At 46.7% G+C, this 17,958-nt stretch overlaps 1 protein-coding gene across 1 annotated transcript in view; it reads left to right on the forward strand.

Moving 5' to 3' along the window:
- The window catches only part of DNAAF11 (dynein axonemal assembly factor 11), a 130,316-nt gene that overhangs the window by 44,714 nt on the left and 67,644 nt on the right, over nucleotides 1-17,958 (forward strand). The window contains exon 7 of the mRNA XM_085604905.1: nucleotides 16,991-17,065. Coding sequence (XP_085461031.1) covers nucleotides 16,991-17,065 — 75 coding nt within the window. The remainder of the gene's footprint in view (nucleotides 1-16,990; nucleotides 17,066-17,958) is intronic.

The raw sequence follows: 17,958 nt of genomic DNA on the forward strand, positions 1-17,958 counted from the left end.
GTTGTATGTATGTATGTGCGGTCTTATATAGCGCTCAAATTACCCTTGGGCATCTCTGCGCTTGCATTGGCAACCCGTCCTGGTTTTTCCCTGTGAGATAACCCGTACTGGGCATCCCCAAGGTGAAAGCCAGGCATCCCGCAGCAGGGGGCCGTTGTGGAGATTAAGCAAGCTTGTTGCCCAGAGCTGCATAGTGTGAACTCGTGCTTAGAGTAGGCACCGAAGCGAGAATTATCGAGTCCGTGGACAAATGGGCTCCAGACCCTGCCGCATCGGGAATCGAACCCTGGTCCCGGGTCTGACCTCTGCTTCAGGGTATGCCTCCTCTAACCAGTGAGCTACACTTCTCCACGTTGTAACAGCCATTACAGGACTTTGGGACATGCTCCTCTTTGAAATGCATTGTCATGAAAGCCAGGTTTTAAGAATCATAAAAGGAGCATATGTAAATGGTGATAAAAGATTTTAGTCAAAATATAATGTTATACTCATTTTATGAATTCTGGTGAGTTCTCGGGTGATTTTACTGTGTAAAAAATGCTGAAGGTACTCCTGAAGCTAAATTGCAAACGTGTTTTCCATATGTTCACACTATCTTTCTCAGCAATGTGAGAATAAAGTAAAAACTTTTTTAGCTCTCACATCAAGAATTTTCACTTCTATTAAGGACATGGAGGTGAGTATTATGCTTCTTTTTCTTTTACTGAAATCAACAGCAGCCAATGAAAACCAATATACAAACAACAACTTTATCTCTTATTAACCATATGTATCACATAACAGGCCAATCCACCAATCACCTTGGATCCAGCCAACCAGTTAAGGAGTGACAGTATCTTGTTGTCGCTTTCTTTGTGAGTCCTCAAATTGTGACACCATGTAACTAAAACTGCAACATTCCAACTTCTGACCAGGCCTTCATACGCACATTTAATCTGTAGCCTATTCCTGGTTTAAACGTTCCCAGTTTCATTTTTGCTTCTATTCTGTAACTGAAATAGAAGCTTGGGAAGTCACCTCTGACTCCTTGTAATACATGTAATAAACATGGGCGAAAAACTGAGAAATTGCACTGAGATGCAACTATAAATACAAGTTATAGTCATATCAACAGTAAAAACTCTAGTGGAGTAATTTGTGTCCTTAATAGAATTGAAAATTCTTGACGCAACATCTAGAATTTTCTTTTATTCTACTTCTGGACAGAACGTTCAGTTTATGCTTGTTCACAGCAACAGAAGAAACCTCTACAATAGGTTTACAATAAAACATTTTAAATGTCGAATTGGAAGACCAATCAGAAGCCCTCCTAATGACCCCCAGTCTGCAACTTAGCAAATAAGCCTTTGAGGGCATAGCTCTCCATGCTAAATGTTCCCCAGATTTACTGATATTCGTTTCTGTTTCAGATATAAGCCATTTTACCCACCTGCAAACAGTAGCCAAAGTCATTGGTTTGTGAGGTCTTGTAAAGCAACGAGCAACTGGCCCTTAACGTCTGATCTAATTTATCTGAAGCGATCTTTTTATGCTTTCAAACATTGCACTGCACACAATTTAGGATTTTCTAGGAAAGCAGGATACGATATTCATCTAGAATACGTTTTAGTATATCTGGATCTATGGAAAGAGATCCCCTCTTGAGAGAATACCCTACCTGTTAAATCCAAGGCCTTTATATCAGACACTCGTCTGCACAAAACCAGGCATAATAAGATAGTTAATTTAGCTGACAGCTGTTTCCTGGATATGCCCAAGTTCTTTGGCCATCGATCCAGAAACCTCAACACTACATTAACATCCCACAAAATAGAATATTTTGGTTTGAGAGGATTAGAAAGACTGATCACTCTCATCAGGTTACACGCCAGTGGGTGTTCATCAATGGGTTTTTCCTCTATTATAGAGCATCCTGCTAATATAGCAGATCTAAAATTATTTACTGACATGTAAGCCAAGGAGATTGAAGCTAACTGAGATTAAAAAAAAAATATTACCAAGTGCATAGCTTCTGCCCAAGGAAGTGCACCAACACTCCCATCTCTTGCTGGAAACAAAATATCAGCTATGGGTATTGCTGGACCAATCCTGCTTGATGTAGAAGGTAACTTGTGAAGGGGGGGCGGAGCTTGCTCACAACGACGATGGCCGCTTGAGCAGAAAGCTCCACGTCGCCATCACATAATCCTTCAGGAATCCGGCATCTGCGTAATTAACACGGCTCGACTGGAGCTGCTCCCTGAGGGCCTGGGGAGTGTAAGGAGCTGCCTCCGGCCCCTGAACTCCTCTTGACGGACGAGCGGGCTGCCATAGCCCGAGGCGGTTATACACAAGGCCGCGATCCCCGGGCTGACGTCACGTGGGAGAGGCGGCCAGTGATCCCGTAACTGCACAGATACTGGCGCCCCTGGAGTTGGGGCGAACATAGGCGCAAAATCGATAAAAGCGGCGGCAGCAGTGTACAAAGCTCCCCGATAAGCTGTGAGCCTGAATGCACCCGCAGCTTGTGCTGCTGGGAGCGCACAGACAGCCCTGGTGGCCTGCGCAGCGGAGCCCGGCACTGAAATCAGACAGGGAGCCAGTGTGGACGGAGGCTCCAATGCGGGATGAAGACGTGGTGATCCAGCTGGTTTGCTGCAGTTCCCGGAGGCGCTCTGTGGAGGAGAGAAGAGAGCGCAAGTTCCTTAGGCGCAGTGAGTAAAGCGAGGGGCCTCCGGGCATTGAGAAGGAGCGGCTGGAGGAAACGACCATTTTGAGGCCTGACGGTTCCAGGGACTCCCTGACACGAGGCCTAGTTCCCATGTCAATCTGGGGAAACCTCACTGTCTGGGGGGCTGTGCTGACATTGGAGGATTGTGACGCACTGTGTGGCCCCCTGCTCCGGCAGTCACTAGTAGCAGGTGGCATGGAGTAGTCATCGGAAGGGGCCTACTGCCAGAACTCACTTTGGGGGGAAGCCCGGAGGGCGGCGGCGCCATCTTGTTCAGAGCGCTTCAGAACAACCCTGTCTGCCACTGGTGATATCAATAAAGAAACGTCTTCTTGCTGCTCGCCCTGGAAGGGGCCATACTCTACGTGCTACAAAGATTTCTTGGCTGTGTGCGGTCGCGCAGGAAGGCTCCTGGGGAAGCAACATCCCCTGATCAAGTCACAGGGTGGTGCCGCCAGCTGCAGAGGCTTGCTGAATGTGCCCTTTGAAGCAGAAATATGACCTCTGACATATCAAGGCTGGTCTAGCCGTCTGCGTGGCCAAAGTGGATCAGGTGCTTAACTGACGTATTTGGCTTGGAGACTTACGGCAGCCGCTCTGATAGGGGATTTCTGCAAGCACACAACGCTACTAGCTCTAGGTAGAAACGACGGCTCTACCTTGAAGAGTGTTACGTGACTGTGGCTACCCGCCTGGGAGACTGGTGTACATAGTCCTTGATTGTTGCTGCGGAACGGTCACGATGGGTAGGGTGGATAATACAGCCTAAGCTTACATTTGACCAAAGGAAAAATAAGGTGCGGGACAACGCTACAGATGATTGAGACAAAACACAGGAACAGCCTCAAGAGGAAGCAGTTGGTGACATCCGTACTATGCTGGCTGCAATGGAAAAGACTCCCTCTCCCAATATGGAACAATTTGTTGAGAAACTATTGGTAACACTACTTGGAAGTGGAATGTTCTCTCCCATATTCTTGGTAGAGAGAGCACACCAATCCCTAGACCCTCGCCCTGCCCCTGGTGCTCCCCCGAGGCCGATAATTGCGAAGTTGCTGAATTATCGTGACAGAGACTCAGCGCTTAAGGTTGTCAGGGAGAAGCAGACATTACAGTATGAGGGTTCCAATATATCTCTATATCCAGACTTTACGATACGAGTACAAGAAGCGCGCAGACAGTTTGCTCCACTGAAGGGGCAGCTGAGAGACCAAAACATAGACTGTGCAGCGCTGTACCTGGCTAGGCTCCGCGTCAATCGGCAAGGCCAATCAAGAATCTTCACTGATCCAAAAGCGCTACAGAAAGCACTGAAGGAATGGTCTAAAGAAAAGCGACGAAGACCGGAGCGAAGTTCCTTGGAGGGAGCAGAGGGCGGATGACTAGACGAACAGGACTGAACTCTGGACTACATGGGCCACAGATAAGCATGCTACTTCTGAGGAGATCTGGGGAGGCCAGGCAGGAGTATTCAAGGGGTCGCGGGGAATGGGCTTGACTAAATGTGATATAGACAATTGAAGAGAATCATGGGGTCGAGTGTGCCACATTGTTACCCGCGGAGTCGGCTATTGGTGGTAGTTTAGTGAGGATTTATTTTTAATTAATAGATGTAGGGATGAGGGGGGCGGGGATGTTATTATAGCAGATGCATTAAAATGTGTTGATGGTGAGCGGGGAGGACACCTAGTCAGGTTTGGACACACTACCTTGCTAGGCGAGTAACATCCACCCACAAGTGAATCACACACCTGGGGAAGTACATTGAGGGGGGGCATATTGGCTCAATGCTATGTTGTTTTGAATTGTTTAACTTGCAGATGGTAAAAGGGGATTGTTTGTGGTATTTCCCCAATGCACAGTTGGGGCAAGCCTGGCGTGGGTGGGGGGAGTGAGGGGTTTGAGACTTAGAAAACATTGCAATTTTCTTGTTCAAAGCATTTTCATGCATGGTGAGTGCATAACCTATATGTTCCAAAGGCAGCCGCAGCTAGACTGGCAATTCACACCCCATGACAGTACTCAGTAGGACCAATAGTAAAGCAACTAATGGTAGGCTTCGAGCACTCGCCTGGAATGTGAGCGGTCTTAATGACCACATGACCACAGGAAGCTTCGGAAGGTCCTAGCCTACTTGACGGGACATGACATTGATATTGTGCTACTACAAGAGACGCACCTCCCCCTTAATAGCCCCATGCTCTGCAGTAGGGGATTACACAGAAATGTCCATGCAGCAGGTTTTACCACACATGCACAGTGAGTGCTTACATGGGTGAATCCTAGGGCTGCACTCAAACTTATACCATTAGACACGGACAAAGACGGTCGATTTGTGATCTCCAGGTGTAGGGGAAAGGGGATGGACCTACTTATAGTTAACATATATGGCCCGAATCTTGATAATCCCAACTTTTACACTGCACATTCGGTATACGAAGGGAGGGGCAGCAGCTTTGGTGTGGAGACCTCAATCTAGTTATGAACCCACGGAAGGATAGATCAGGGGGCAGGAGAGACACATCACAGCGGCTGCCCGATCTGCGGTAGAGGCAATGGTGCAGTTCAACTTGTGCGATGTGTGGCGTCAGAGGTACCCGGATAAAGGAGGATACACACATTACTCAGCGTACCATGATTTACACACCCGAATAGATTATTGGCTGGCAGCCAGGCAGTTACATGAGAGGACCCGTACTTGTGAGGTGCTTCCCCGTACTCTCTCGGGTCATTCCCCAATACTGTTAGTACTAGACACCCCCCAGAAGACTATTCCCCCCTTTACCTGGAGGTTCCCACCCTACTCTTTGTTAGACGCGGTTTTTAAAGAAGAACCGGCAGAAGCGATCAAAACGTTCTTCGCCACAAATATGGGATCGACAGCTTCCAGGTGGTTTGGGTGGCGTTCAATGTATAGATTCGAGGAGTCACTATGACTAATCACTCTGGAGTCCTTAGGGCAATCCGAAAATGACTCACTGAACTTGAAAAGACACTAGCCAGCCGAGAAGAACGGCTCCAGGCTGGGGCTGATGAAGATGTTGTTCAGGAGTTCAAAACACAGTTAGACGAATATCACGATGCTACGGACTCTGAAATAAAGCACCTCAGTAAATATGCCACTGCTTGCACCTATGGTGAGGGCAAACGGCCGGGTGCAGTACTGGCCCAATTACTCAAAAAACGGTGGGATAGAACAGTAGTTGCTGAAGTCAGGCCAGCAGAGGGGGACAGTCTAACAGAGGAAGCAGCCATTGCAGGTCGATTTCGACAATATTATTCCCAGCTCTGTTTTACTCGTTGCGGGGACATGTAGGCGGAAATCTTGGACTATTTAACTCATATAAAGCTACCATAGCTAACGAGCACACATCGCGAATTCCATATGCGACCCCTGGAGAGAGATCAAATTATTATAGCTCTATCCAGCATGAAATCAGGCAGCGCTCCAGGTGTGGATGGCTTAACAGTAACTTTTTACAAGGCGTTCTTGGACCTTCTGGTGCCACAACTAGCTACTCTTTTTGATGAGATGTGTGTTACAGGCACTATGCTGCCCTCGATGAGAGAGGCGATTATTGTAGCTATTTTGAAGCCGGGCAAACCCCCGGATTAGTGTGCATCCTATCGTCCGCTTTCCTTGCTTAATGTAGACACGAACATTTTTGCAAAGATCCTAGCAAACAGGTTAGTCCCACTGATTCTGCATCTGGTTCTTCCGGAACAAGCGGGTTTTGTTCCCGGCCGTAACCTTACTTATAATTTGCGAACAGTGTTCGGTGCGGTGCAACACACCAAGCCGGAGATCCAAGCAGTGGCTGTCTTTCTTGACATGGAGAAAGCCTTCGACTCTTTTGAATGGCCCTTTATGCAACCGGCATTGACACGGATGGGCTTGGGGAAAGTCTTTCTGGAGCTGATAGGAGTTTTGTATTGTGTGCCCACAGCCAGGATCAAAATTGGTAATCTAGAGACAGACCCTATACATATTACCAGAGACACGCGGCAAGGCTGTCCGCTGTCTCTGATACTGTATGCTTTGGTGGCTGAACCTTTAACATGTGCACTCCGAGAATACCATAGATATAAGGGTATAAGGTTCCCGGGTTACGAACTGATTGTCTCTACCTATTTGGACGATACGCTCCTGTACAGCCGAGATCCTGAGCGTAAACTCTCCCCTACTCTGCGAGAAGTAGTCCGCTTCGGGGCGATGTCTGGGCTCCGTGTTAATTGGCAGAAATCTATCATATTCCCCCTCACTCCGGCCATGGCTCTGTTCGAACTTGACTACCCATTGCAGTGGTCAACGGAACCAGTGAGATACCTTGGTATCAAGGTTCACACAGACTCTGAGGTAGTATTCAGAGAAAATTACGGTGTGGTGATTAGCAAGCTAGAAGATGAGGTGGAAAGTTGGATCCGTCTGCCACTGTCCCTGATGGGCAGAATCTCCATTATGAAAATGGTGATACTTCCACGTTTTTTGTTCCTATTTTCTAACATCCCATTGGTACTTCCAAGCTCCTTTTTTAAGCGGCTCACAGTATTGATGATCAAATTGGCTTGGGCGGGCAAGCAAGCGAGGGTCAGATGGCAGATACTTACACTACCGTACCACATGGGGAGGCTGGGCGCACCCGACTTGGACTTATATTACAGGGCAGCACAAAGTGCACATGCTTATCACTGGATACATGGCTTGCCGGAAACCCCCTACCTAAGTATAGAAAAAGTTGTGGCATCGCCCTTCCCACTACCTGCCCTGGTGTTTAAGCCTGCGGATCGTAGGATGGGGATATTAGACTCAGTGAATGCAACTACTCATGCTTGGCAACACCCCCTAAAGTTACAGGCAGGAGCCTTTCTGTATTCTCCGCTCACTCCGCTGGACTGGTGTCAATGGCTGCCACATGCAGAGATGGAGGGGTTACACGAGCGCTCAACACAATAGGAGTGTGGACCATTGGGGACCTGTTTGAAGGAGGCACTGCAAGCAGCTGGGAAGACTTGGGTGCCGGAGACACCACAACTACCATTCTAACTAGATTCCAATTCCATAGAACGCGACAGGCGTTGCTGCATATTTTGGGGGGCGACTTGTAGGAACCGCCAGAGCTGTCTGCCTTGACTTACATCATAAAAGCTGATTCGTCGGAGAGGATAGTGTCTAAAATATATAAATTGACCATGTCCTACAGTGAGAATTATTACACTAAAGCCCATTTGGCTTGCCAGAGAGATTTAGACAGAGACATAGACAACACTATGTGGAAGTACTGCTGCAACAGCATAAAGCGCATCTCCCTAAATGGTAGACGCCGATGGATTCACTTTAAATATCTAAATAGGGTCTACTATACTCCAGAGAGATTGAGCAGATATGGTCTCTGAGATGGAGCGAGCTGTGAGTGATGCAGTGAACAGTTGGCCGATTTTTTTACACCTGGCCTGACCTTGTCCGGGGATTTCCAAGTTTTGGGAGTTGGTGTTTAAGGATTTGGAAAAGGTGACTGGTAGAACTCACACTGGAACCTGCACTGGCTTTGTTGGGCTATTCTAAATCGATACCTAGGGGAGCTCGTAGGTTAGTACACATGGGATTTCTGCTAGCCAAACGTAGAGTGGTGATTTACTGGTTGCGAGGACCGACCCCTACATTGGCTCAGTGGGCAAATGACATGCTGTACTGCAGCACTCAAACAGAGAATTATAGTGACCTTCTCTCTTCCCGTAGCAGAATTAAGAACTTTGGGGCGTTGTATAACACTTTTAGAGCGACTAGAGATGGGGACGCCCCATCCACTGAAGTTGTGCAACAAGAGTCGAGAGGGACTAGTTCAGTGGTGTTTCTGTTCAGGGCAGGGCCTAGTATTGGTAAGCGTACATGGGTGTCGCAGGCTGAGGCAATGTAGAGAACATTCGTTATGTATACACATGATGTCCTTGCAAGTGGGAACACTGTTGGGGTTTGGAAATGGGCAGGTGGGTGGTGTGGATGGATAATGAGAAGTTACTGGATATAATTTGTCTGCTGCCTTTATTTTGGAACTGTGCAGTATAATTGTTACTCTTCATATGTTACTCCAATTGCCATTTCAATGGAACTGAGTCTTATGTTCTTTTTTCACAGAAAATTAATAACGTTTTCACAAAAAAAAAAAGGTAACTTGTGAAATTCCATGCACCTGCCAGTGCTTCCCAAGCCCTTCCAGCTTGTGTGCCTTAGCTGGTCCATCATTATTAAGTCATGCATATGTGACCCAGGAATCTGAAGAATCTCCAAAAATGTAGGCATGTTCTCTAGAAGAAGTGGAAACCATGGTTGGGCTCTCCAAATCAAAATCATCTGAACTAAATCTAATTTCTGTCCCCTCCCTTTGGCATCCCCTCAACGGATAATAATAAATTGGGGAAATGAATATTGAAAGCTCCCACTCCAATCGTAAAGAAACTCATCCTTTGCTTTTGCTGTCAGGTCCGGCCTTCAGCTGAAGAACTTCTCCAGTTACGTGTCCAACTGTGATAAAAACAGATCTGCACCTGTACCCCACTTCCGATGCCCCATTCAGAACACTTTTGTATGCATCTTCCAACTGCTGCCATCCATTATATGTCTGGAGTTCGAGCATACTATCACATTCCTTTTTCCCGAAATATATTCTACCATGAATGAAATCTGGTATTTGAGACACAAATGTGAATATAGGAACTTCTCTAGGCCACGAATTGGTCTGTTGTATTATCCGACCATTATGAGCCCTTAAAGATGCTGAACCCAAAGTACCATAATGAATATTTAAAATAACCAACATTTTATTAATATACTCTAATAAAACAAGGCTTAAATTTTATGAATAAAAAAATAAGAACATATACGCACAGGGGCACCATGGGACTTCTAATGATGCGAAGAAAGTCTTAGAAAGGGTAGATGACTTATTCGGCAGAATAAAAATGAATCTGCAGTAACGGCGTGGATCCAGCCGAAATAAACAAATCTTGGATAAATGGCAGAAGCTACCAGAATGGAATGATACTTTCAAGGAGACGAGGCTTCCGGGGTAAGAGAATGACCTCGGTAATACGCTTCGAGAGACAGGAGGTCTTCAACAAGGTGTCTTCACGGAAAGATAACTGCAGGCTCGCAGCGAAGGATAGCAGGGGTCCTTATTATCACAGTTAGACTGTTAGGATTGCTGGTATTCTCCTCCTGAGGCTTGAGCCGGGAGGTTGATTATTTTAAATTGTGTGCTGTTTTTACTCCCCTCCCTTGTGTCCGCTCCCCCCTCATACCGTTTCACATCGATATCCTGTCCCACTCGCAAGCGACCACAGCGAGGTAGGAAGTCAGGCAGCGGCCATCTTAGTGAGGGCTCGCGCTGCACGCCGCGCTTCGAGCGCTCAAAACCGGAGTCCCTGTGCAGGAACAGTGATTGCTGGTATTCTCCTCCTGAGGCTTGAGCCGGGAGGTTGATTATTTTAAATTGTGTGCTGTTTTTACTCCCCTCCCTTGTGTCCGCTCCCCCCTCATACCGTTTCACATCGATATCCTGTCCCACTCGCAAGCGACCACAGCGAGGTAGGAAGTCAGGCAGCGGCCATCTTAGTGAGGGCTCGCGCTGCACGCCGCGCTTCGAGCGCTCAAAACCGGAGTCCCTGTGCAGGAACAGTGATTGCTGGTATTCTCCTCCTGAGGCTTGAGCCGGGAGGTTGATTATTTTAAATTGTGTGCTGTTTTTACTCCCCTCCCTTGTGTCCGCTCCCCCCTCATACCGTTTCACATCGATATCCTGTCCCACTCGCAAGCGACCACAGCGAGGTAGGAAGTCAGGCAGCGGCCATCTTAGTGAGGGCTCGCGCTGCACGCCGCGCTTCGAGCGCTCAAAACCGGAGTCCCTGTGCAGGAACAGTGATTGCTGGTATTCTCCTCCTGAGGCTTGAGCCGGGAGGTTGATTATTTTAAATTGTGTGCTGTTTTTACTCCCCTCCCTTGTGTCCGCTCCCCCCTCATACCGTTTCACATCGATATCCTGTCCCACTCGCAAGCGACCACAGCGAGGTAGGAAGTCAGGCAGCGGCCATCTTAGTGAGGGCTCGCGCTGCACGCCGCGCTTCGAGCGCTCAAAACCGGAGTCCCTGTGCAGGAACAGTGATTGCTGGTATTCTCCTCCTGAGGCTTGAGCCGGGAGGTTGATTATTTTAAATTGTGTGCTGTTTTTACTCCCCTCCCTTGTGTCCGCTCCCCCCTCATACCGTTTCACATCGATATCCTGTCCCACTCGCAAGCGACCACAGCGAGGTAGGAAGTCAGGCAGCGGCCATCTTAGTGAGGGCTCGCGCTGCACGCCGCGCTTCGAGCGCTCAAAACCTTACGTCCATGGCTCCGCGCAGCGGACGCGCATTGCGGGCACGCCGAGCGCGCGCCGGAGTCAAGCCAGAGTCCTGCCCGTCTGCGCCCGTCCGCGACCAGACGGGACGCGGGACAGGAGACTCTGTCCATAGGGGCAACACGCAGACATCCGAGAGAGCGCTCCTTCCTAAGGCACTCCGATACACTCGCGAGGAGATACTCGAAATTGGTAAGACCCCCACTTTAGCATGTCATCACTCCATAGACCCTAACGCATTATCAGCTCAATGCACCTCATGCTACTTTCGCTTGGATAAAACCCCCATCTTTAATAACCCTGTAACCTGTCTCAACCTGATGCTACTGAATTGCAGGTCAATGGTTAAACACAAACTGGAACTACGTGAGCTTCTTCTTCACAATGACTCCGACATATTGTTTCTTACTGAAACCTGGCTAGAAGAATCTTCATCTCCAGACATACTCGAGGCTGTTCCTTTTAACTACAGCCTACTGAGAATTGACAGGCCGATACAGCGCGGTGGTGGCCTAGCAATGATCTTCAAAAAAGAACTGGAGTGCACCCTCACTCATAAAGTCATCACGAATAGCGAATGCGGCTTTTTCACCATTAAAGTGTCCCCCTACATGACCATTACTGGGCTTCTTATTTACCGGCCCCCTGGCAATGCTGCTCCATTCTGTAACCAACTTATTGACACCGCAACGCAACTAGCTATCAAATACAACAACTTCATGATACTAGGCGATCTAAATCTTCATTTTGAAGATCTACTTGCCAAGGAAGCTCAACTCCTTAAGACAGCGTTGCACGCTCTGGGGATCACTTTGCTTTCCACCTCACCTACACATAAACAGGGCCATCTCCTCGATCCCATTTTCGCGACTTGGGAAGGCATTAATATACAACCTCCGGTCCCTATAATATGGTCAGACCACCACTTGATTACGTTCAATATACCCAAGACCAGGATCAAGGACAATGCCCACAAACATATAAGTGCCAAACGTCGAAATTGGAAAAACTACACCCCAGAACGCCTCTCTGATGAATTAAAAACTCACCCCCCCCCCAAGGCCTATCCCTTCAAGACACCTGGAATTCTTACGAACTCTGGTTGGTTAAGGCACTAGATAAAATTGCCCCCTGGACTTGCAAACCCCCAGCTAGGCGAACAAAATCTGAACCGTGGTTTTCAGAAAAATTAAAGGCAGCTAAAGCCCGGTGCAAAGGAATTGAAAGAAATTGGAGAAAGAACTACTCCTCGGAACTGAAGGAAAATTATAAACGTGAATTAAAAGCCTATCAGAGACTGATTAGAATGGAAAAAAGTCTCTTTTACCAAAACAGAATTGAACAGTCCACCAATCCCTCCAAAGAACTGTTCCAGATTTATAAACAACTAACAGACACAGCGAGCCTGGATACGCAAGACACATACTCCGATGAGTTATGTGAAGAAATTGCTGATTTCTTTGTCAACAAAGTAGATAAAATCCACGCTACTTTTTCCGCGCCCCCTACTCTGGGTACGATTTCTCCCTGCCCTCATAAATCCACCCTTACTCATTTCTTCACTCCGGACAAAACTAAACTGTCTAGCATAATCAACAGTATTCATTCAGGCTCCCCAAACGATGTGTGTCCTTTAGATAAATGCAAAGACATCATGGACAGTACCCTCATGGATCAAATCTGTCATCTCGTCACCCTTTCCTTCAAAGAATGTCTCGTTCCGCAGGATTGGAAAAACGCCCAAGTCATCCCCCTGAAAAAAAAACCGAACATTCCCATCACTCACTTTCAAAACCTTAGACCAATATCTCTATTGCCTTTCTGCGCCAAAATAATAGAGAAAATAGTGAACTCTCAACTTATGGCATATTTAGAGCAAGAAAACATCCTCCATCCCACCCAATCCGGTTTTAGACCCAAATACTCCACGGAAACCGCTGTCTTGTATTCCACGGAATTTATCCGCAAGATGGTGGACGAGGGTGAAACTGCAGCGCTGGTCATGTTGGACTTAAGCGCCGCTTTTGATACGGTGCTTCATGCCACGCTCCTGTCCCGACTCTCTGACATTGGAGTGAAAGACGGTGCACTGGAGTGGATTAAATCCTTTCTCTCCAACAGAACTTTCCAGCTTCACTGCCCGCCTTTTAAATCATCCCCGCGGTCCGTGAGTTATGGGGTTCCACAGGGCTCCAGCTTGAGCCCTACCTTGTTTAACATCTATATGGAACCCCTGGCTCAAATTATAGAGAACTTCGGCTTGGGCACTGTCAGCTATGCCGACGATACGCAGCTCATGTTCAAGCTCACCCCGGACACTGACAAGTATGCCGCTAACTTCTCGGAGTGTATGACGGCGGTTGCTAGGTGGATGGACAGTAATTGTCTCCGGCTAAATGGTGACAAAACTGAGGTGCTTGTGATTGGGAACAACACCTCCCCTTGGTCTCAAGCATGGTGGCCCACATCGCTTGGCGACTGTCCTCAACCGGTTGAGAAAGTCAAGAACCTCGGGATTATGATCGACTCGGATCTTTCAGGTAAATCCCAAGTCCACAAGACCATCGGCAAATGCATCGGACAACTAAGAATTCTCAGAAAAATCATTGACCTTATACCCATCACAGCCAGGAAATCCATTGTACACGCCCTTGTCACACCGCACCTGGATTATGGGAATGCCCTTCTTCTGGGCATTAACCAAAAACTCCTTCACCAGCTGCAATGTGTTCAAAATGCAGCCGCCCGGGTGGTACTAGGCCTTCCCAAAAGAACCTCGGCCAAGACCGCACTGTCCAAATTGCACTGGCTCCCCGTTAAGGAAAGAATTAAATTTAAGAGTCTCTGCTATATTCACAGGATAGCCCACAATAAGGGCCCCTCATACCTTAGAAGCCTCATGACTATTCACCGCCCCACTCGTCATCTGAGGTCTTCAGGAATGTCCCTTCTGAAACTACCCCGCGTTCATAAAGCCAAAATCGGGGGCCGCTCCTTCAGTTTTTTAGGAGTGAAACTCTGGAACGCCCTGCCGACTCATTTAAGAATGGAACCCTCTGAAACCCTTTTCAGAGCGAACTTGAAAACTCACCTCTTCCCTCAATAACTCTGGCCCTTTTCCGCTCGGTAGTCGCGGATGAGATATTTCAGCAATCAGCGCGGGGATACACATCTGTGCAGCCATGCGCTCTAAAAATGTTTTATTATTATTTATTATTATTATTTACTGTTGCCCCTAATTAGCTGATGTAACGAACTGCTGTGATATCCATCCAAAGAAGTATACAACAGCTTTCCTTTTGGGTGGCAGGGTTTTTATAGCACAAAAAACCTAAATACTCTAACAAGTTGATGTGAAGTACCAACTCTACTTCAGACCGACCACCCTCATTGAGACCGAGCTGCATCTGTCTCCCCAGCCCCACCTGCTGGCATCTGACTCAATGATGACCTCTGGTTGGGATCTGCATAAGGCTGTGCCGTTCTAACCATCCATATGTGCACACCACTAAGATAACTTTGCTCTGACTTCCATTGACAGTGTGATGTTGTTCACATACCCCCAACACTTGCGCCGATTTGAATCTACAATCTCTGTAGGGTTCTCTATTGCAGAGAGCCTGGAAAATCGCTTGTATCGATGACGCCAAGAACCCTTCCATTGGGGCTGCTAGTCTTGAGGACAAAGACTGTTTGGATAAGGCTCATCTCAACTCTCTCTGGAAGCCATTCACTTTCTGTGTGGGGTTGTGATTAATGGTAACTAAGCTCTGAGAAAATCTACTTGGAACCCTAGAAATGCTACTCTTTGAGTTGGAATCAACACCAACTTCTCATTGTTTACAAAGCCCAATTCTATAGAAGTTGGATAGCCCATGGCAAGTGAAGCATCACTTGAGTCTGTTGCTGTGCCATGATAATCAGGCGGTCCAGACAGATGAATAACCCAACCTCTTTGGCTCTCTACATTTCCTTTCAAACTGATGAAGTCTCCTATTTGGGTGTGAAGATAGGATCATTGAATAGGTGTCCTTGAGGCCCAAATGGACCATCCAGTTTTGTCCTTTGAGAGGGTCTGTCAATAGATTGATACTATCCATCTTGATTTACGTTTAAAGAATCCAGATGTTGATACATTTGAGATTGTATACCAACTTCTAATTTCCTCCCTTCTGTACAAGGAATATGTTGCAGCAAAACCCTCTGGGATGAGGCGTGGGGAGAAATATTGCTTGTCTGCACAACAGCTCTTTAAACATTCAGCTGCCAAGGAATAAACTGCTCCATTGTGGTCCCATAAAACTCTAGTTTGAATCCATGAATTGTTTCTAAGGCCCATGTTTTTTGTGTTACTTTCTCCCAGTTACACAGAATAATTTTCATCCCCCTCCAAAACCACTTGAGAGGCAGGAATTATCTTTACTTTTAAATCCCGATCCTGCACTGACTGGAAGATTTCCACGATAGGCAACGCTACGTTATCTACTACGGATACCTGTAGGCTTGGATGGAAAAAAGATTCCTCCTTTGAAGCTGTCAAACTAGCTACATTATCTCCATACCATAAAATCTCTCTGGGCACCTTGGCAAAACAGGTGGCCTGACGAACTTCCACTGCTTCATCTAGCCCTGCTAAAAAGGCTAGGTTGGAAGCAAAGGTACCCAGTCTGAAGGCCATGAATGGGCTATGACGTCTGGGTCACATCTCAATAGGTTTGGCTGTACTCTGCAATCCTATGCTGATGTGTCTGCGTCCCAAGCCCTTTAACGCTTTCCTGACTCTGGGTGGGGTCGCTCATGAGGAGGGTCTGACTGGTCGGAGTTGTCTGAAGCGTCATCAGAGTCATCTGCAGGGACAGCGTTTACCAAGTGGCTTCCCCCGGGTCAGTTCGAGTGCACTGTAGGCGTGCTCCTGCAAATAAATAAAGACAATCTCTCCATGGCGACAGAGTGTGGACCTTTATTGGACTTGCCTTACACCTTTTCTGGTTTTACCTCTCGCGTCGCCTGTGGTGAGGCATAGGAGTCCGAGTGTTCTTCGTAGTCTTCGCGCTGAACATAGCACTGGAGCTGTCTGGCAAAGCGTTTGAGGGCCATCGCCAGGGCTCGGTTTACTGATTGCTGCACTGAATTATCCTGGGTCTCTAGGAGGCTACTTCAAAGAAGTATTCCTCTTAATTGGTGTTATGTGTTTATTCTTTGCATCTACGTTCAATGATTATCATTTTACGGTATCTCTTGTTGTAATTGTTCTTATGCGGAATGTGCTTATGTTATATCCAGATGTGTTCTTGAGGGAGAGATCCTATCTATTGTTTCAAGATCGACTCTTGGGTGCAGGTGTGGTTTCGTAGCTTGCAAATAAAGCTTAGGGGAGTTCTTTATTTCTTCTTGCCATCTGATCTCTTCTGGGTGTCACCACACACCACCCCTCACAATAGTAATATCAATAAATAACAGAACAAACCGTCATTAAAAGATAAAACACATATCTACGCAAATAAATGATACCGTTTTTTATTGATACCAGTGAAATCATCCAGGTCATTAATATCTGTCACATGGGCGACGCCATGAGTACTGTATTTTGGGTGCAAGTTATGGTTTACAACGCAGGAGAGGGAGTTCAGGGCTCTTGTAGGTCTTGTTGATTGTTTGCCATGTATAGCAGAGTCAACAATAGTCACTCCGTAGTTTGGGTTATTGCCTGTCATGTTTTATTCGACTGTTTTACGCCAGGCATATTAATAACCCCTCTGTAAGTAAAATGTGTCAAGGGTCATCGTAAAACCGAGAAGCCATTCAAACTGGGTGTATTTTAATTGCCAGCTGTTTAAATGTCCACAAGAGAAGAAGATTTGAGATCGATTGTAAATGCTTCTGTTTCCAGGGAAGAAAAAGCACCAGCTAAACCAAGGACTTTCATCACTGCGGAGGGGAGAGTGCTGAATGTCAACGAGGCCAAGTAAGTGCCTTTCGAAATAAGGTCTTTAATTAAATTTTTTTTAATTTATTTTGGTAATGGTTTACATTTAATACAGCAGAACCGTCTCACACTGTGACATTACCTGATATTAGAAATAAATGAACACGAATCCTTTAGGGGTTCCGGAGTAGCGTGCTACTCGCCGAAAAAGCACTGTGACGCCTCGTCAGGGGGTAGTGAGCGCTATATAAATGCAATTACAATTATTGTTACACATTGACAACCTGTCCAAGTTATCTTTCTATATTGTTAAGATCATGGACCCTAAGTGTGGAAAGATGTTGTAGCGCTTTATGTACTCAAACTATAAAACACAGCATTACCAACTTGCTCACATGCCCTTCGCAACCCACGTTCACTACTAAATTCGTACCTCTATTACATTTTGCACATAATTTCCCGCCAAATCAACACTTCAAACGTAATAAATCTTGTGTTAGGTTGGCTTGCAGAAAACATGTCCAAATTATGCATATAGCCCATTCACATTGCACTCGGTGGGTGTCACTCCGTGGGTTCACGTTTCTTTGCTTAGAACCAATCCCTCCCTCATTCTCTCTTCTCCTTCCTCACCACACATTCCTAAATCGTAGTGCTGCCAAGGTTTCCACTTCTGTGAGCATACCACTAGAAAAGGGGACCTCATGCAGGCTGTTTTTGAATGTCAGCTAACATACATCCAGTTGAACTGTGAGTCAGTCATCATGGCCATTAGTTCCTCTGCTGTAAGGATGTTCACCATTCATTCCACCTAATTTCTATGAATCCTAAATTATTGAAACAAATGTAGAGGGTCTCAAAAAAGATGTTTTCAGATATATTCACTATAAGTACTTTATTCAATAGATTGTGTTCTCAATTATCCAAATATG

The sequence above is a fragment of the Triturus cristatus genome, chromosome 5_1 (genome assembly GCF_964204655.1).
Source record: "Triturus cristatus chromosome 5_1, aTriCri1.1, whole genome shotgun sequence".
Classification (NCBI taxonomy): Eukaryota; Metazoa; Chordata; class Amphibia; order Caudata; family Salamandridae; genus Triturus; species Triturus cristatus.